At 44.6% G+C, this 21,859-nt stretch overlaps 1 protein-coding gene across 4 annotated transcripts in view; it reads left to right on the forward strand.

The window, feature by feature from the left end:
* The window catches only part of LOC137347333 (proto-oncogene tyrosine-protein kinase LCK-like), a 133,703-nt gene that overhangs the window by 43,413 nt on the left and 68,431 nt on the right, over positions 1 to 21,859 (forward strand). For all 4 annotated transcript variants that reach the window (XM_068011775.1, XM_068011776.1, XM_068011779.1 and 1 more), the window contains 4 exons: positions 8,623 to 8,692; positions 15,014 to 15,107; positions 17,718 to 17,816; positions 21,260 to 21,363. In XM_068011775.1, the coding sequence (XP_067867876.1) occupies positions 8,623 to 8,692; positions 15,014 to 15,107; positions 17,718 to 17,816; positions 21,260 to 21,363 (367 nt within the window). The remainder of the gene's footprint in view (positions 1 to 8,622; positions 8,693 to 15,013; positions 15,108 to 17,717; positions 17,817 to 21,259; positions 21,364 to 21,859) is intronic.

Genomic DNA, 21,859 nt, shown 5'->3' on the forward strand with positions numbered 1-21,859 from the left:
GGGGCAGGACGTCCCACGAGGTAGTGGGATCTGGAGTGCAGGATTTGCTTCCTTTTCTTTCTTTCTCTGTTGCCACACTGCCTCATCATTAAGGTGTTTGGACTCAAAGCAGGATGCAGCTTATGGACAAGTTGTCGCCATTTTGAATGATTGGTAGCAAGCTCCTCCCAGTCACTGATGTCAATGCTGCTGCACTTCAAAGAGAGTTTCACAGTGTCTTTGAAGTGTTTTCTTTGTCCTCCCCCGAACACTGGCCATTTGAGAGCTCAGTAAAACAAGACCTGGCAGAGAAATGGTTTTCGGCTATCCGGACACAGGTACACCCACAGTGCTGCTAGGGAGGGAGTTCCAGGATTTTGACCCAGTGACAGTGAAGGAACAGCGATATAGTTCCAAGTCAGGATGGTGTGTGACTTGGAGGGGAACTTGCAGCTGGTGGTGTTCCCATGCATCTGCTGCCCTTGTCCTTCTAGGTGGTAGAGGTCATGGGTTTGGAAGGTGCTGTTGAAGGAGCCTTGCATCTTGTAGATGGTACACACTGCTGCCACTGTGCGTCGGTGGTGAAGGGAGTGAATGTTGAAGGTGGCAGATGGGATGCCGATCAAGCAGGCTGCTTTGTCCTGGATGGTGTGAGCTTCTTTAGTGTTGTTGGAGCTGCTCCATCCAGGCAAGTGGAGAGTATTTCATCACACTCCTGACTTGTGCCTTGTAGATGGTGAACAGGCTTTAGGGAGACAGGAGGTGAGTTACTCGCTGCAGAATTCCCAGCCTCTGACCTGCTCTTGTAGCCACAGTATTTATATGGTTGGTCCAGTTAAGTTTCTGGTCAATGGTAACCCCCAAGGATGTTGATGGTGGGGGATTCAGTGATGGTAATGTCATTGAACGTCAAGGAGAGATGGTTGGATTCTCTCTTGTTTGAGATGGTCATTGCCTGGCACTTGTGTAGTGTGAATGTTACTTGCTACTTTTCAGCCCAAGTCTGAATGTTGACCAGATCTTGCTGCATGTGGACATGGACTGCTTCAGTATCTGAGGAGTCACGAATGGTGACATCCCTACTTCTGACCTCATCGTGGAGGGAAGGTCATTGATGAAGCAACTGAAGATGGTTGGGCCTAGGACAATGCCCTGAGGAACTCCTGCAATGATGTCCTGGGGCTGAGATGATTGACCTCCAACAACCACAACCATCTTCCTTTGTGCTAAGTATGACTCCCACCAGTGGAGACCTTTCCCCCTGATTTCCATGCCGCATGTGATTTACCTACACCACACTGTGGGTGTATCTACACCACATGGACTGCAGCGGTTCAAGAAGGCAGCTCACCACCACCTTCACAAGGACAATTAGGGTTGGGTAATAAATGCTGGCCTCGTCAGAAACACCCACATCCCATGAAAGAATAAGAAAAATCAGTGAAACATGGTGAAGCGTTAAATTCAAAGAATCAGCATCTGATTTGTTTTTTCCATCATTCTAGTTTGCAATGTTCAGCAAAGGTTTGTCCTTTGCTTGCATTGGTTTCCAGTCTGTCAAATACAACCACTGAAACAAACTTCGGGGGTGGTTCAAAAGTGACCTCATTGGAGTTTTTAATATTATGAAGGGGATCGACAAAACTGATTCAGCCAAATTGTTCACTACAGTGACAGCTAACAATTTGGGAAGTTAAGAATGAGAGTGTAAATTATGCCGCCGATGATGAAGTTGTGAAATAATTCACCAGGCAAAGCCTGTGCAGTAGACAACATGAATAAGTTCAAGAGACAACTTAAGTATAATTTCAAAACTTTTGGTGGCACCATTCAGGGGTGTAAATAGAGCAAAGGAAAAATGTGACAAAATACAACTAGGGATTAGTAAATTTGCAGCATGGGCCTGTAATTGACATATGAATTTTAATATATAGATACAAGTGAGGTGGTGCATTTTGGCAGTAAAAATAAAGAGATCACTTAGTCCTTGGAAAATACGAGTCTAAATGGGATAAAGGAGCAAGGGTAGCTCATGGTGCACATTCACAAATCACTAAAATTAATAACGCAGGTAAATAAAGCAAACCAAGCATTGTGGTTCTTTTCTATAGGGATAGAATTACAAAGCAGGGAAGTTGTGTTGAACGTGTATTGAACCTTGGTTAAACCACACTTAGCGCTGTGTGCCGTTCTGGTCTCCATATTATTATAAAAAGGATATAGAGGTACTGCAGAAGGTGCAAGATAAGATTTACGAGGATTACGCTGGAACTGAGAGATTATACCATATATATCAGGAAAGATTGAACAGGCTGGGGCTCTTTTCTGTAGAAAAGAAAAGACTGTGGGGTAACCTGATAGAGGTCATTGTGCGAATGAAAAAGTTTAGTCGGGTGGACATAGATAAGATGTTTCCACCTATGGGATGTCCAAATCTCAGGGTCTTAAATATAGGATAGTCACTAATAAATCCAATGAGGAATTCAGGAGAGACTTGCCCACCCAGAGATTGGTGAGAATGTAGCATGCACCACCACAACTAGTTGAAATGCATTTAAGGGGAAGCTAGATAAGCACGTGAGGGAGGAAGAATATGATGAGAGGATTACATAAAGAGGAGGGAGAGGAGGCTTTTATGGAGCAGAAACACCAGTACAGACGAGTTGGGCCAAATGGCCTGTTTCTGTGCTGCAGATTTGTTGTGCACAGAGCAAAGGGCTCTGCCTGAAGGGAGCACGTTTCTGAAATTTCATTGTATGGGCAGCTTTTATTGAATTAGCATTAACTGTTATGTTCTGAATGTTTTCAGTACTCGATGATGGATATATTCTGAGTCAGGTTGTGGGCAGGAAAGGACCCAATTTTCATACACAAATCCATGACAGATGAAGAACTCAACCATCATGCACTCAGATTACACACTATACATATTTAGATCAGAGTAAACATTTTTGAGACCATCCCTAACAAGTGTACAATTTATTGGGCTGAATTTTATTAGCGCGCCGCACATCATGGTGGAGCACTTTGAACTCAGCAACCTTCAGGCGCAGAAGTGCCACTGCTGAGCCCCCGCAATATTTCATTTAAATGGAGGGGGTGGAGCAGCCGCCCCTGATGATGTAGAGGGGACGTCTGCACCATCTCTTGCAACAGTGTCCGGCACCACTGCTGGTGCCATTTTTAAAGGGCTTCAAGCCCTTAGCAAACATTTAAATTTTGAAAGGTATATGACTTTTTATCTGGTTATAAAAAATAATTAGAAAATGGAGGCCCTTTCCCATCCGCCCCCCCCCCCAATGGTTTTTTTATTGCCCTATATTCAGAAAACTGATTTTATTCCCAACCCAAACTTCCCCCCCCCCCCAACTTTCTCACATTTACCCTTCAACCCTTTCCCACCATCTCCACAACCAATAAAAAATGTTTTCCCCGCTCTACCCCCATCCCAGCCCTGCTAATTTCACCCATCCCCCTTCTCCACTAGTGTCTCGCCTCGGAACTCCGAATGCAGTTCCGAAGGCGCGCGGGGTGCATCTGGCAGCCATAAAATCGGCGTGGGACGGCCACCGGGACCAGGTAAGTTCATTTACATTTCATTTTAATTAGTTTAAATTTGTAGATGAGGGCCCTGTTGCCAAGCGGCAGGGGTGGGTGGAGTGGGGGGGGGGGGGGGGGGGGGTGTGGGGCCACACTGAGGCCTTGCCGCCACCGGTAAAATGCAGAGGGGCCTTCTCGGCATCGGGGGTCGTGGCTGGCCGCTCCCGTCAGTGTTTTCTGGGCCCCCCCTGCCACGGCCCCCAACGTCGAGGGCCTGGTAAAATTCAGCCCATTATATCTGGCAGCAGCTGTGGAGAGAGAAGCAGAGTTAACTTTTCAGATCTGTGACCTTTTACAGACCTGCTGAGTATTTCCAGCACTTCCCGTTTTTATTTCAAATTTCCAGCATCCACAGTATATTGGTTTTATATACAATTTATTATGTCTAGTTTACAAAATACTAAGAATGTTCATTTGTACAAATGTCTTGCACAGTCCTAAAATATGTCTGAAACTGTACAGCTTGGGAGCTAGGAAAACATTCAGAAAAAACAGTGTGGCAGTGAAATTGTCAAAGCATCTCGATAACAAATCAAATCAAATCTTCATTTCTGTGAAATCAAATTATTTTGTCAAGTATTTATATAGAAAAAATTAGCCATAATTGAAAATATGTTACTTCAACAAATAATTTAGACTATTTATATTAAAAGAACTCATGTCTCTTGTCAAGTCAGAAAACCACAACATCCTGTGTAACACGCCTCAATCTTCAGACATGTTTCACATATATCGGTTCAAAAAAAAAGCATTAAACAAAGAAATGACAATATAAAACAGGTTAGTACATGAGCACAATGCATAAAGTGTTAGCACCAAATATTTATTTCTCACCCAAGACAATTTTGTTCTGTGCCTCATGAATATTAGTTCAATGAAAGGGTCATTAACAAATATTGAGATGTGTGATAAAGATTACACAATATTCACCACAGCAGAGCTGAACAAACAGGACTCATATGATATTGTCAGCACATTTTGATCTATTGGCAGCAACCATTTGTAGCTTGGTTCAGTTAATGGGCCTCTCACCTCTAGGCCAGGAGTTTCTGGGTTTCAGCCCCAACCAGAAGACTTGACTTACAGTCTAAGCTACACTCCAGTGCCTTATTGAGGGGCTGTCATATTGTTAAAGGTTTGACGGAGATGATAAACTGAGGCTCTGTCGGCCTCTTCGGCTATTACAGGCTGTATGATAAAGATCCAGTGGTAGGATTCAAAGATCAAAGAGCTCTCCGGTATCTTGATTACTATTCCTCTCTCTGCCAATATCACCATAAAGAAATAAATTAACTAGTCTTTAATGATATTACTGCTAATGGGATCTTTCTGTGTGCAAAACAGCACCTGCATAACACCAGGTAAAGCCTGGCTACTCGACCCGAACCCAACTAGACCCGACTACAAGTGTCAAAATTCCGAGTCCAGCATTCGGGCTTGGGTCATGTCGGGCTGGACATTGCTTCCGGGAAGTCACAGGATCAGGCTTACCCATGATTTCCCACAACTCCAGCTTCAGGAATATCCTGCTGCCGGAACAGATGAAGGAGATTTGTGTTGGGTCGGGTTGGGCGTGAAAAAAATTAAAGGCCTTGGGCTCGGGTTGGCTGTTGTCGGGTCGCGTCCGGGTCGGGTTTTAATTTTATACCCGAGCCAGACTTTAACACCAGGCAGTGTACTTCAAGGTAATTCATTGTGTGAAGTGTTGGAGATGTAGAAAGGCAGCATCAGTATTCCTTTTTCTTTAAATCACTGAACTCAAGCCCAGATCCAATCCACTGCAAAGAATGAGCTAGAGTCAGTCACATATGTGAAAATTTGGCTCAGTGATAGATTTTCCATTCTGTACAGCTCAGGTTTCCAGAAACCCACACGGTCAGAGGGAGAACTTGCAAACTCCACACAGACAGTACCCAGAACTGAACCCGGGTCGCTGGAGCTGTGAGGCTACGGTGCTAACCACTGCACCATCCCAGTCCTCTGGGGTAGAGAATTCCAAAGATTCAAAACCCTCTGAGTAAAGAAATTTCTAGCTGCATCTACCCCCTGTCTATACCTTTAAGTATTTTGTAGGTTTCAATGAGATCACCTCTGAGTCCTTGAAACTCTAGAGAATACAGGCCCAGTTTCCCCAATCTCTCTTCATAGGACAGTCCCGCCATCCCGGGAACAAGTCTGGTGAACCTTCGTTGCACTCCCTCTATGGTAATAATATTCATCCTAAGGTAAGGGGACCAAAACTGCACACAGTACTCCAGGTGCGGTCTAACCAAGGTTCTATACAATTGAAGCAAGACTTCAGTCCTGTACTCAAATCCTCTTGGATGTGGGTGTCAGGGGGCTAGTCCAGAATTTATTGTCCATCCCTAATTGCCCTTGAGAAGGTGGTGGTGAGCTGTCTTCTTGAACAGCTGCAGTCCATATGGTGTATGTGTACCCACAGTGCTGTTAAGAAGGGAGTTCCAGGATTTTGATCCAATGACGGAACGGTGATATAGTTCCAAGTCAGGATGGTGTGTGACTTGGAGAGGAAGGTGCAGGTGGTGGTGTTCCCATGCACCTGCTGCCCTTGTCCTCGGTGGTAGAGGTCATGGGTTTGGCAGGTGCTGTCGAAGGAGCTTTGGCGAATTGCTGCAGTGCATCTTGTAGATGGTAAACACTGCTGCCACTGTGCATCGGTGGTGGAGGCAGTGAATTTTTAAAATGGTGGATGGGGTGCCAATCAAGCCGGCTGCTTTGTCTTTAAAGGTGCTGAGCTTTCTGAGTGTTGTTGGAGCTGCACCCATCCAGGCAAGTGGTGAGTATTCCATCACACTCCTGACTTGTGCCTTGTAGATGGTGGACAGGCTTTGGGAAGTCAGGAGGTGAGTTACTCGCCACAGAATTCCTAGCCTCTGACCTGCTTTTGTATTTATATGGCTCGTCCAATTTAGTTTCTGGTCAATGGTAACCCCCAAGATGTTGATAGTGGGAAATTCAGCAATGACAATACCATTGAACATCAAGGGGAGATGGTTAGATTCTTTCTTGTTTGAGATGGTCATTGCCTGGTACTTGTGTGGCATGAATGTTACTTGCCACTTATCAGCCCAAGTCTGAATGTTGTCCAAGTCTTGCTGCATGTGAGCACAGACTGCCTCAGTATCTGAGGAGTCGTGCATGGTGCTGAACCCTGTGCAATCATCAGTGAACATCCCCACTTCTGACCTTATGATGGAGGGAAGGTCACTGATGAAGCAGCTGAAGATGGTTGGCCCGAGGACACTACCGTGAGGAACTCCTGCAATGATGTCCTATGGTTCTATTGTTCTATGATTCTACGGATAAGATAATTGGCCTCCAACAACCACAACTATCTTCCTTTGTGCTAAGTATGACTCCAACCAGTGGAGAGTTTTCCCCCTGATTCCCATTGACTTCAATTTTGCTAGGGCTCCTTCATGCCACATTTGGTCAAATGCTGCTTTGTTGTCTTGGGCAGTCACCCTCACCTCACCTCGCCTCTGGAATTCAGCTCTTTTGTCCATGTTTGGTCCAAGGCTGTAATGAGGTCAGGAGCCGAATGACCCTGGCGGATCCCAAACTGAGCATCAATGAGCAGATTATTGCTGTGTAGGTGCTGCTTGATAGCACTGCCAACAATACCACTTTACTGATGATTGACAGTAGGCGTTTGGGATGGTAATTGGCCATGTTGGATTTGTCCTGCTTTTTGTGAACAGCACATACCTGGGCAATTTTCCTGATGGATGCCAGTGCTACAGCTGCTTTGGAACAGCTTGGCTCAGGCCGAGTCTAGTTCTGGAGCACAAGTCTTCAGTAATACAGCCGAGATGTTGGCAGGGCCCATAGCCTTTGCAGTGACTTGGAAATACATCGCCATTCCTTCACTGTCGCTAGGTCAAAATCCTGGAACTCCAACCCGAACAGCACTGTGGGTGTACTTACACCGGATGGACTGCAGCGGTTCCAGAAGCCAGCTCACCACCACCTTCTCAAGGGCAATTAGAACGGGAAATAAATGCTGGTCTTGCCAATGACACCCACATCACATGAATGAATGAAAAAGAAGCACATCTCCATGTAGGCTAACAGTTGAGTGTAAGATAGTCGCGCATTGATAATTACTTTAGGTTCCGGAGGCTGCAATATAGTAATGCTAGGATGTAATAATGGGCTGAATTTTTCTACCTCACTGCCGATCTCGGCAGCGAGCTTCAAAATGGCAGGGCACATGCACGGGATTTACTCCGTGGAGCCGCCGCGATATTTAAGGAGGCAGCTCATTAACATGGCCGGGGCGGACCGCTCCCCTCCCCCACCTCACCGATGACAGGGGAGGGGGCGGGTGCTCCATCCCCAGCAACGGCGTCTGGTGCCACCAGGTAAACACGGTGCCATTTTTAAAAGGCTTTAAGCCCTTCCAATTCATTTAAATATTTCAAGTTGTCGGGAGTGTGAATTAAACATGAAAAAATGAATAAACATTTCGATACCCTCTCCCACCACCCCCCCCCCCCTCACCCCCATGACAAAACAAATTATGACTTGCCCTCCCTGCCTCCCGCCCCCAACAGAAAAATGTACCTTTCGGTCCTGACCTACCCCACCGCCAAAGTTTACAAACTTTCAACTTTACCCCTTCCCACCACCCCCTAGACCAATTGGAATCACCCGGCTCCATCCCAGTCAGAGATCCGAAGGTTCTGGCCAGAATATAGCAGTGGGACAGCCGACGGGAGCAAGTAGGTCATTCATTCATTGATTGATTAACATATTTAAATCCTGCTCCCATCGTCGAGCGGTGGCGGGCCACCACGAGGCCTCGGCACCGCCGATACTATGAGGTGGGGCCTTCCCGGTGTCGAGGCCCGTGGGTGGGCCTCTCCAGGAGGCATTTTTCGGACCCCCCCAGCCATGACCCCCGACGTCGGAGGGCCGGTAAAATTTGCCCCATATAGCTTTAATTTTCTACCTTGTTATTTTGATGTTGAATTGCCTCTTCACTGGACAACAGTTTATCATTATATCATTGTATTGCAGAACTATCCGGAATTGCGAGATCCCCTGGTGTCTTACGAAATCCAGTCTCCACCATCTTCCCCCTTTATAGGTGAGTTGCCATTAATACCATCATTACTTTAATCAGAACTCACAAGTGGGACGTTTGGTCTGAATGGATGGCAGGGGGGTGGGAACCAGAGCAGTAGGATAGCAAGTGAAATAAATGAGGGGGAACGAGTAAATAAGGCCAGTAAGACTAAGAGGAAGAGCAGGCAGGGAGACGTTGCTGAGCACAGCGGGACTGGTGGTCTGAAGTGCATTTGTTTCAATGCGAGAAGTATAACAGGTAAGGCAGATGAACTTAGAGCTTGGATTAGTACTTGGAACTATGATGTTGTTGCTATTACTGAGACTTGGTTGAGGGAAGGACAGGATTGACAGCTAAATGTTCCAGGATTTAGAAGCTTCAGGCGGGATAGAGGGGGATGTAAAAGGGGTGGGGGTGTTGCATTACTGGTTAAGGCTGTACTGCAGGAGGACACCTCGGAGGGGTCGTGCAGTGAGGCAATATGGGTGGAGCTCAGGAATAGGAAGGGTGCAGTCACGATGTTGGGGGTTTACTACAGGCCTCCCAACAGCCAGCGGGAGGTAGAGGAGCAAATATGTAGACAGATTTTGGAAAGATGTAAAGGTAACAGGGTTGTAGTGGTGGGTGATTTTAACTTCCCCTATATTGACTGGGACTCATTTAGTGCTAGGGGCTTAGATGGGGCAGAATTTGTAAGGAGCATGCAGGAGGGCTTCTTGAAACAATATGTAGATAGTCCAACTAGGGATGGGGCCGTACTGGACCTGTTATTGGGGAATGAGCCCGGACAGGTGGTCGAAGTCTCAGTAGGGGAGCCTTTCGGGAACAGTGACCATTATTCCATAAGTTTTAAGGTACTTCTGGATAAGGATAAGAGTAGTCCTCGGGTGAAGGTGCTAAATTGGGGGAAGGCTAATTATAACAATATTAGGCAGGAACTGAAGAATTTAGATTGGGGGCAGCTATTTGAAGGTAAATCAACATTTGACATGTGGGAGTCTTTCAAATGTCAGTTGATTAGAATCCAGGACCAGCATGTTCCTGTGAGGAAGAAGGATAAGTTTGGCAAGTTTCGGGAACCTTGGATAACGCGGGATATTGTGAACCTCGTCAAAAAGAAAAAGGAAGCATTCAGAAGGGCTGGAAGGCTAGGAACAGACGAATCCCTTGAGGAATATAAAGACAGTAGGAAGGAACTTAAACAAGGAGTCAGGAGGGCTAAAAGGGGTTATGAGAAGTCATTGGCAAACAGGATTAAGGAAAATCCCAAGGCTTTTTATATGTATATAAAGAGCAAGAGGGTAACCAGGGAAAGGGTTGGCCCACTCAAGGACAGAGAAGGGAATCTATGTGTGGAGCCAGAGGAAATGGGCGAGGTACTAAATGAGTACTTTGCATCAGTATTCACCAAGGAGAAGGACTTGGTGGATGATGAGCCTAGGGAAGGGAGTGCAGATAGTCTCAGTCATCTCATTATCAAAAAGGAGGAGGTGTTGGGTGTCTTGCAAAGCATTAAGGTAGATAAGTCCCCAGGGCCTGATGGGATCTACCCCAGAATACTGAGGGAGGCAAGGGAAGAAATTGCTGGGGCCTTGACAGAAATCTTTGCATCCTCATTGGCTACAGGTGAGGTCCCAGAGGACTGGAGAATAGCCAATGTTGTTCCTTTGTTTAAGAAGGGTAGCAAGGATAATCCAGGAAATTATAGGCCGGTGAGCCTTACGTCAGTGGTAGGGAAATTATTAGAGAGGATTCTTCGGGACAGGATTTACTCCCACTTGGAAACAAATGGACTTATTAGCAAGAGGCAGCATGGTTTTGTGAAGGGGAGGTCGTGTCTCACTAATTTGATTGAGTTTTTTGAGGAAGTGAAAGATGATTGATGAAGGAACGGCAGTGGATGTTATCTATATGGACTTTAGTAAAGCCTTTGACAAGGTCCCTCATGGCAGACTGGTGGAAAAGGTGAAGTCACACGGGATCAGAGGGGAGCTGGCAAGATGGATACAGAACTGGCTCGGTCATAGAAGACAGAGGGTAGCAGTGGAAGGGTGCTTTTCTGAATGGAGGGATGTGATTAGTGGTGTTCCGCAGGGATCAGTGCTGGGACCTTTGCTGTTTGTAGTATATATAAATGATTTGGAGGAAAATGTAGCTGGTCTGATTAGTAAGTTTGCGGACGACACAAAGGTTGGTGGAGTTGCGGACAGTGATGAGGATTGTCAGAGGATACAGCAGGATATAGATCGGTTGGAGACTTGGGCGGAGAAATGGCAGATGGAGTTTAATCCGGACAAATGTGAGGTAATGCATTTTGGAAGGTCTAATGCAGGTGGGAAGTATACAGTAAATGGCAGAACCCTTAGGAGTATTGATAGGCAGAGAGATCTGGGCGTACAGGTCCACAGGTCACTGAAAGTGGCAACGCAGGTGGATAAGGTAGTCAAGAAGGCATACGGCATGCTTGCCTTCATCGGTCGGGGCATAGAGTATAAAAATAGGCAAGTCATGCTGCAGCTATACAGAACTTTAGTTAGGCCACACTTGGAAAATTGTGTGCAATTCTGGTCGCCACACGACCAGAAAGACGTGGAGGCTTTGGAGAGGGTACAGAAGAGGTTTACGAGGATGTTGCCTGGTCTGGAGGGCATTAACTATGAGGAGAGGTTGGATAGACTCGGATTGTTTTCACTGGAACAGACGGAGGTGGAGGGGCGACATGATAGAGGTTTACAGAGTTATGAGTGACATGGACAGAGTGGATAGTCAGAAGCTTTTTCCCAGGGTGGAAGAGTCAGTTACTAGGGGACATAGGTTTACGGTGAGGGGGGCAAAGTTTAGAGGGGATGTGCGAGGCAAGTTCTTTACACATGGATGGTGAGTGCCTGGAACATGTTGCCGGGGGAGGTGGTGGAAGCAAGTACCATAGAGACGTTTAAGAGGCATCTTGACAAATACATGAATAGGATGGGAATAGAGGGATACGGACCCCGCAAGTGCAGAAGGTTTTAGTTTAGACAGGCGTCAAGATCGGCGCAGGCTTGGAGGGCCGAATGGTCTGTTCCTGTGCTGTACTGTTCTTTGTTCTTTGATAATTTAATTTACTGTGTTTGTGTGATGGACAGGAGATAACTCAAAAGCTGCAAAATATTTTTCAACGCAGGTTAAAACTATGGGTCCTACAGGTCACATGATACTTGGTCTGGCTTAATTCAGCCACTTGGAAAGACCCTGCAGTTTACCCAATCCTGCATCTAATTGTCCCTTAATGTTTCAAGGGTTTTCACCTCCTGCTCTAGTTACAAGTCCATTTTAGATATCTAAGAAAAATGTTAATATCTCCAGGTAAAGAAGAACATCTTGCTATCAGTCCTTAAATTATCTTTTACATGGTTGAACCTGTGTTCCCTTGCCCCACAGCCACAGATTAATTCAAGTAGTGTTCCGGAGAAAACCTTTTCCATACCAATTACTTTCTTGTCTACCTCTGTAAGATCATCTCTCCCTGCCAGGTCAAATAGCTCTCACCTCTCTAGTCGTCCATCATAACTCAGACCCTTGACATTAGAGATGAGCCTTATGAGCGGAACTGGTCACAGTACTCATGTTGTCTGACCAGTTCACTGTGCAGCTTGATCATTAACTGTATTCTTGGCTGTGTTCAACATTCCACTGGCTTTGCTGATTGCTGTTCCTCATTGGTTGGATATGTTCAGTAATAAGACTCCTAGGTGTCTCTCAATTTCATCCATAACTCCTCCAATACTATTCACGGAGGAGTCAGGTGTAGTTCAAAATCTATTCATATTGAAAGGTAGTACCAGAATCTGTATCATATGTATTGTAGAGGAAACATTCACCATTTCTACAGAATATACAAGAAGGTTTGCATCAGTTGAATTGGAGGTGCCCACCAACCATTTCCACAGGAGCTGATCTGTACTCCCCTCCAAAGTTTTCATCTCCTTTCTAAAGTGTGGTGCTTGGAATTGGACACAATACTGCAGCTGGTGCCTCTTGGAGTCTATTACTATCTTCCTCCTTGTTTCCAAGTTTCATCTCATCTGTAAGTTTTGAAATTATGCCATTTATCCCCAAGTCCAAGCCATTAATGTTCAGGAACATCCACTATTTGTATGGGATGTGCAGGATATACCTATTATTTGTACAAGAGGGATGTACCATTTATTTGGGGTGTATACAGAGCTGCTCTACCTAATGCGAAACCCTAGACAAAAGAATAGTCACTCAACCATCATAAACACAACTGGAGGGTGATTTATGCTTAGAGGTGCGAGGCTACAATACTTATTGAGTACTTTGTATCGGTGTTTACTAAAGAAGAGGATGCTGACAAAATATTGGCAGAAGCGGAGATGGTAGAGGCACTAGATAGGGTGAAAATTGAGAGTGAGGCGGTACTGGATAGGCTGGCTTTGCTTAGGATTGATAAGTTGCCTGGTCTGGATGACTTGCATCCCAGGTTGCTAAGGGAAGTGGGGGTGGAGATAGTAGAAGAACTTGTCATAATCTTCCAATCTTCCCTGGATAGTGGGGAGGTGCCAGAGGATTGGAAACTGGCAAATGTGACACCTTTATTTAAGAAAGGGTGTAAGGATATTCCTCATAACTATAGGCAGGTCAGTTTAACATCAATGGTGGGTAAGATTTTAAAAACAATAGTCAGGGAAAATAATCAACAGGAACTTGGAGAGGTGTCAGTTAATTAAGGATAGTGGGAATGGATTTGTAAAAGGCCGATAGTGCTTGACTGGTCTAATTGAATTTTTTGATGAAGTAACAGAAGGTTGATGAAGGGAAGACAATGGATGTTGTCTATATGGAGTTTAAGAAAGCCTTTGACAAAGTACCACATAAAAGGCGAGTTAACATAATTGAGGCTCATGGAATAGAAGGGTCAGTGTCAACTTGGATAAAAATTGGCTTAAGGACAGAAAACAGTGAGTCGTGGTAACTGATGGATGGTAGACAGTGGTGTTCCCCAAGGGTCACTGCTAGGACCACTGCTTTTTTTGATATATATAAATGACTTGGATATTGGAATACAAAGTAAAATTTCACAATTTGCTGATGATACCAAACTTGGCGGAGTGGAGAATAGTAATGATGATACAAATCAACTGCAACAGGGCATTGATAAGCTAGCAGAATGGGCAGACAAGTGGTAGATGAAATTTAACACAGAGAAATAAGAGGTGATGCACTTTGGCGGAAGGGGTAGGGTGAGGCAATATAGAATTCATGGCACAGTTCTAAAGAGTGTGCAGAGATAAAGGGACCTGGGGGTTCATGTGCATAGAAAATTTGAATGTGGCAGGACATATTGAGAGAGTAGTGAGTAGTATATGGGATCTTGGGCTTCATAAATAAAGGTATTGAGTACAAAAGCAGGGAAATTATGCTCAACCTTTATAAAACACTGGTTAGGCCACAACTAGAGTATTGTGCCCAGTTCTGGTCACTACACCTCAGGAAGGGTCTTTGAGAGGGTGCAGAGGAGATTTACCAGAATGGTTCCAGGGATGAGGGATTTTAGTTACAAAGTTAGGTGGGAGAAGCTGGGGTTGTTCTCCCTGGAGCAAAGGAGTTTGAGGAGAGATTTGATAAAGGAGTACAAGATTACTACAGGTTTAGATGAGGTAGAAAAAGAAAAGCTGTTCCCATTAGCTGATGGTACAAGGACCAGGGGACACAGATTTACAGTTTTGGGCAAGAGATGCAGGGGGGATGCGAGGAAGAACTTTTTTACGTAGTGACTGATAATGACCTGGTACTCGCTGCCTATGAGGGTGCTGGAAGCAGAGACAGTGAATGATTTCAAAAGGAAATGATGTGAGCAGGACTACAGAGATAGAGGCGGGGGAATTGGATTGCTCGACAGAAAGTCGGCATGGACTCAATGGACTGAGTGGCCTCCTCCTGTGCTGTAATGTTGCTACAATTCTATGACTCCTGTCGATTGTCTTTCCTTCTTTTGTGGGTGAGCATCATACTCAATATATTAACACCATACAGGAGCTGGCACTGAATCATATACAGATCATATCGTACTGTCTACCCCTCCTAATTCCAATGATCTGACTAATTTTTTTAAGCATTGAAATCCCACTTTGCTTTGTTACTCAAGTTGCTCAATTTAAATATTTGAAGACTTTTTTGAATGCCAAAATGACTTTGAATTCTCAGGAGTAGCTTGTACTGAATGGGAGTGAGTTGCCATTTTTTGGCTGGTATGTTCATCACCCAAAAAAAACTTTATTCGTAATCCAAACTAACTTTTGTTATTTTTGTGTAAAAGTAACTGAAGTGATCGTTTTACAGCTGATGATGTATTTGTCGCTTTGTATAACTACGAGAGAACCCATGAGGATGATCTGGATTTCAAGAAAGGTGACCAGTTAAAAGTGCTCACACGGTAAGTCATGTGGGAGTTAGGCTTTGTGTAGCGTCAGGGACAAATTAGCAGAAAGTCAAAGTTGATAAATTGAAGGAAATGAATCCACCAAAACTTCATTAACCACTGCAGCTGAGACATATTCAGCAGAATTTTACTTGTCCCCGGGTTGTGGGAACATGAGCATTGTGGGGGGAGGTGTAAGGTAAAATAGCAGAGAATGGAATGGCTTCCCCCTGGAAGGTTTCCCAGCAGTGGGTTGCGAGGCTGGGTCACCAGCTGATTTGCATGCTTAAAGGCTATTTTACAGAGTTACTGGCATTGTGCCGAGGATGGGGCAACCCCCACTACATTGCCAGTGTCTTGGAGGCAATCTCCCTGTAGCAGTCTGGGGTGGGGGGGGGGGGCCATCAGAGCCTGAGGGTGGTATGGCCCAAAGAGGGGGCCTTGGGCAGGGAAGGCAGCCCCCCACACTCAACCATCTCCATGGAGGGGTTTCCCCTCCGACCCTTGGCTCCCTGAATTTTTATTTTTAATTTATTAACCTGGAGGTGCCCTGTGGTCTCCGACCTGACTCAGCAGTGCCCACCTCCCCCTCAGCAGTGCCCACCTCCCCCATCAGGAGTCTGCCTGCCATCCTTCATTGGACAGTGGGCCCACAGACGGCCAATTAGGAGGCCCACTGTGGTAAAGTTGCAGAGTAAGTCCCACTGCCGACAACTACAGGCTTGGGACCTGCTTTTCACCCTGACAACAGGGTCCCAAAGCCCATGGTAAAATTCAGTCCATTGTTTCTGTTTGCCAATGTTTGGCATCCAAGAGAAAAATGTCCATAATGTTAACAAATTGTTTGCTCCCTGCAAACAAATGGCGAGCAAATAAGACACACCCTGGGTTGGATTTTAATCCGGTGGTAACATGTGGGCTGTATGCCACCATACCACTGCGATCTACTGCGCGGTGACTAATTTAAATCCGCCGGTCGGCCCAACCCCCGATCATATGGAGGGGGCGGACTCTCTGATGCTGGCAATGGTGTCAGTTGCCTGTGCACAGGCACTGGTGCCAATTTTAAAGGACTGCCAGCCCTGCAAGCATATTTAAATTTTTAAAGTGAACCCCACCCCCCCACTGTTCCTATCAAAATTCAATGGCCCCTTTCCCACCCCCACCACCACCGCCCCCCCCCCCCACCCCAATAACAATAAAATTAATTATTTGCCCTTTCTCCCCCAAAACACTTAGCTTTCAACTATGAACTTCTCCCCCAACAAACAGAACAACGTTCATAGGTCGCTCCTTCCCACCATATGTTACATATGTTAATCCGGGTCCCGTTACCCAGCAGCTGGGGGTGGGCAGGGGGGTGCCACAGAGCCTCACCACCAGGAAGATTGGTCCCAACCCACCCTGGCATCGGGCTCCGTGGCGGGCTGCTGCCGGAACGATCGTCCGGCCACCCACCCCTCGCCAGGGAGCCCGATGTTGGGAGCCCTGTAAAATCCCGGCCTCTGAGTCCATATTAACACTGCAGCACATCTCTGTTCAATGTGGTAACTGTACCCATTCATCAGCATAAACAGGCTAATGCATTGTAACATTATGAACAGAGTTTATTACATAAATTGCACAAAGTATGATCATAGTCACTTCAAATGTAAGTTATACATATTTTCCCAGATTTGTCAGGATATTTTTGGTTGTCACATTAAGATGCTATGTTGGAGATTATCCCACAAAATGGTCCTGAGCAAGATTTAAATTGGATATTAAGATATAATCAAAACCATACATACATGAACCTCAATAATTTATATCATTAATCACATAACATAAGTGAATTTTGAGATAAACTGTACAATCAAACCATTTGTAATCAAAAACATAGATTTTCAGAAAATCGAAGGTAGACTGAACAAAGCAACAGAAAGACCTCTGTGTACTGTGGTTCCAATAATATTCATGGTGTGGCAGGAATTTACATAAACAGGTTCTATGTTTGACAATATTTTACAACCTGAACATCTTCGGAGTTTTATGGGGGAAATCACAAAGCTGAAATATGCACTAAAAATAACATTTAACGGTAAATATTTTGCCCTAAACTAGCTACCTATAAGCCAAAATGTTGTTCATTTATTTATTTGAACATAAAACTTTATCAAAATTCTATAAGACTTTTTCTAAATCCCTTACTGTAGATGAGTTATTGGTGCTGTCAACCCATGGCTGTTCTGGGGTTATACCAGGATAGCCTTCTGAGGGTGAGGCTCCACGTGCCCCCTGCAAGGACATTGACTTTAGGGGTAAAGGGCTGGGGGTGACCCCAAAGAATGGAGTTCTAGCATACCATGCTTCCTCTGGGACCCAGTGTATGGTCTATACAGATACATCTGGTCAGACTAGGCTTGCTGGCTGATCCAATGGTGGGAATGGGTGGTGGAATTAATGGAGTATCGTTTGACTTCCATTGGAGATCATAAAGTATTAATGCAGAAAGTCTCCTCGGGGGATTGCGAGTAGGGATAGCAGCAAGTGAACGGGCTGATTGGCCTTTTCTTCTGTGTCTTTTTTATTGTCATTTCATTATTGTGATCCAAGGCAAAATAAGAAATGTGTTTTTTTTGGTAGGGAGGGGGACTGGTGGAAAGCTCAGTTATTGGCGACAGGACAAGAAGGATACATCCCTTACAATTTTGTGGCACGAGCACACACACTGGAGATTGAATCGTAAGAATCTTTTTTCTGTTGTTCTTCCATGCTTATTCCAATAATACGTTACCAGTTGTGTTTACCAAGGTGTGAGCTAATACTATTGGAATCCTTGCACACATTCCCTGGATTGGCCTGTCACACGAAGTGGAAAGATTTCCTCTCCCCACCCCGATATTGTCTGGTCAATGAACCCCATGCTCAATCTCTCAACACACCAGTGTGACGTAAAGGCCTGCTACCCGATCCGAACCCGACGACGTGTCAGGTTTGGGTCAGGGCGGGTCACTCTTCCGGGTCCAGCTTTTGGGCTTGGGTGGGGTCGGGCCGGGTCCAGGTCAGGCCGGGTCCGGGTCGGACCCACACAGTATTAATTGAACTTGAAAGGTTGTTTAAAAAGATGAAGATTGGAGCCACGAAGTCAGTGATTGTTTGGTCACGGGTTAAACAGAAACCCATGGAGTTGTGCCCAGACAGGTTGTGCCACACTGTACCAGTATCTGTATTGCTTAAAATAAACACAGCATTGCCCGAAGGCTCAGAAAATATCATTATACATTACCTAGACTCCTGCTTTACAGGTTGAAATACTTGCTGCAAGTTTATCCAGTGAGCAGCTGAGATGCAGAGACCAGGAAAGTCCTGAGTGATTAATTATTATAAAACATACAGTATTTATATAAAAAATATAAAATGATCACTATCAGGACTCTAGTCTACACACATACAGTACTGTACAGTCGGGGTCGGATCCGGGTCAGGTTTTTTCCTGACCTGAGCAGGTCTTTACCGTGATGTTTCCATTTCCAAACACCTTCTGCCTTTATGAAATTTGTATACAAACTTCTACATGTTTTGCAGTAGTGCCAGATTTTGATGTGCACTCATCCCTGAATTGAGATTAAACAGTTCCGATTCATTTACGCAGATTACAGAACAGTAATTGCGGTAAGGGAAACTTTATTCTAGAATGGAAAGGATTGTTTTATTAAGACATTGGAACTAAGCTTGAAATGAAAAATCTTAATCCTCAATGTTAGACGTGTTCTTGATGTCATTTAACCATTAAACTGTTACTAGGACACTGAAACGAAGACCATACTAGAACACCTGGATATTTAAACGTCTTGAAACTACTAATTACATGGTAATTACGGATGAGGGAGACCACTTGTCCCACCTTGGCGTATCTGTCCCGGAAGACCTGAAGTCCTTCATTACAACATTCATTTAATTCTCAATGATTCCTCAGTTTTGCATTCCACTTCTGTATCTGGAAGTCTATTCCATACGTTGAGAGAGAAAACTCAGCTACAAAGACACATTGACTGTCTGTCCTGTGCCTGTAACATGTTCTCCTTGACTATAAGCTACAAGAAAACCATGGTCATGGGACGAGGTGTTGCATCTCTGCCCCTGATCACACTAAATAACACCCTACTGGAAGTGGTTCGCAAATTCTGATGCCTTGGGTCCAATCTGTCCCTTGATGCAGAGCTCGATACACGCATAAGGAAAGCAGCTACCACCTTTGGCTGACTTGCAAAACGCATGGGATAACACCAAGCTGACCCTTAGGACCAAGCTGATGGTTTATAAGGCCTGTGTTCTCAGCACCTTGCTGTATGGCTGTGAAACATGGGTGATTTACAGCTACCAGGAAAAGAAGCTCAATAATTTCCATCTTCACTGTCTGCAGTGCATTATGGGTATATCCTGGCAGGACAAAATCACAAATGTGGCAGCCTTCTCAAAGGCAGACCCCCAAGTGTGTTGACATTAATCAGACGGAGGCGGTTTCAGTGGATCAGACACGTCCGCAGGATGGAAGACAGTTGCATACCCAAGAACCTTCTGTATGGTGAGGTAGCCGGGGCCAGATGACCAGTGGGGCGCCCAAAGCTTCATTTCAAGGATGCTTGCAAACATGACATGAAGACCCTAAATGTCTGCTGTCGCACTTGGGAGTCAATAGCTGGCAAAAGAGGGAAATGGCGACACATCCTGTGGACTGGTGTGCACTACCACGATGACCAGTTGCTACAGCAGCTTGGCAACAGGCGTCAACGCTGAAAGCAACAACTCACAGTGTCACTTGTGACAGAACCTGCCTCTCAGGGATTGGCCTTCACAGCCATCAGCAAAGGTGCACCAAGAGAAGACACCCCACCTAAATGGATTGTTTGCTGCGTGTCCATCATCTTTCATAGATGGCAGGATGCCAACACATTCCATGTGTTGATCACTTTTTCTTTATTTAAGAAATAGTTCCTGATATCAGTCTTAAATGTGTCTTTTACCAGTTTAAATTAGTAACCCTTTGCTATACTCTCACAGGTTAAAATAATCTTATGGTTTTATCATTTCAATACTGTTTAGAAATTTGTATACTTGTGTAAGGTCACCTCTCAGACATCCCCTTTCAAAGCTGAAAAACCTAAGTTTCTTCAGTTCTTCCCCTTAACTTTCAGACTAGGGATCATCCTTGTGTCCAGTGCTTGAATATCTCTGTGTCTCAATGGCCAGAACTGGACACAGTGTTCAAGGTGTGGTTTGACTAGAATACCGTACAGTTTGATCATGGTTTTCTGACTGATACTGTACTGTTTTAGCTTTGCAGGTCAACATTCTGTTACTTTTCTTGATGTGACTTTGCATTGGTTATTGGGCATTTGGAGCACTCACCCTACCAAGACTCTTTGATCTTGTTCAATCGTAAATATTAAAGAGATTCTCCAGTAAAATATTTTACCAGAATGATCATTGCAGCATTTCCCTATCTTTGGCTGGCATTCTCTGTTTCCATGCCCACCACATTGCCCCCCCCCCCCCTCCACTCCCACCACCTTCAAGGAGAATCCACCTTTTTGATTCCCTCCCACCCATTTTGGATGAGTTAAGGTAATGATACTTCAAAGGCAAGGGGGATGCATTGAGCTCCTTAGTGTTCTGTGTGGTATTTGTGATCTATATTAACCAGCATTCAGCTGACAGGCCCTTCACATTAAGTCAAATAATGAAAAGTGAAGAACCAATGTAAATTGGTCCAGTACCACAATCATCGGGATACGGCTTGTTTAGATTCAGTTTAATTTTTCCTGCTTTGGTTTCTCTGATGGGTAATCCCAAGGGGTTCAATGAGTATATAAGAGAATTGCACCCAAAGACTACTGAATGATTAAAGCATGTACCATGCCTACCATAGTCCATTGACGTTTTTGACTTTTTTAACTTTTACTTTATCTCCCTACTTTATGATTTGTGTATTTTCCCAGTTTTTATTGTAATAGTGAACTCACAAATATATTTGCTGATACTGTGCTTACTTTTCTGATGTGAGACTTTGCTGCTGCTGGCTTTACAATCCTGACTCCACTCCTTCCAGAAGCATTAGTTCAGCCCAGGATTAGATGATGATGCATTTCATCTTTGACTAATAATCAATCATTTCATCTTTCCAGATGGTTCTTTAACGATCTAAGTCGGAAAGAGGCTGAACGACAACTTCTAACAGCTGGCAATACACTTGGCTCTTACCTAATTAGAGAGAGTGAGACCACAAAGGGTATGCTTTAAGAGATGACCTGGTGAGGTCATTCATTCTCTGCTGATGTATATTTCTTAGAGATGTATTAACTGTCAGATTACACCTTCATGTGTTGACTGAAGAACGTTACAAACCTGGTTTTGGATTAGCCTTAGCTATTTTTTTCATCATAATATACCAGATATAAAATATCCCTGTAATCAACTTCAGATAACTAAAATACCAGGCTTACCATGCTGTATTATTCCTTTAGCTGTAACACTAACACAGAAATAAGACTTGAATTTCTTGAAAAAATAATACATAAACGGTTTTTACTTTTAAAAATGGAAACTATTGCTGTTGCATTCATCCCCTTTAGAACAATCGTAAAATAATCATTCGAAACCTCAAACTTGTGATCAGCCTTTATTATTGTACACAATAAGGATGAAACAGTGAGATGAGAGACAGTTATCCAGTACATGTCCATGATATTGATAGGTTTGAATGACTTCAATAACAAAGACAGAAA

Source organism: Heterodontus francisci, chromosome 31 (assembly GCF_036365525.1).
Source record: "Heterodontus francisci isolate sHetFra1 chromosome 31, sHetFra1.hap1, whole genome shotgun sequence".
NCBI classification, from domain to species: Eukaryota; Metazoa; Chordata; class Chondrichthyes; order Heterodontiformes; family Heterodontidae; genus Heterodontus; species Heterodontus francisci.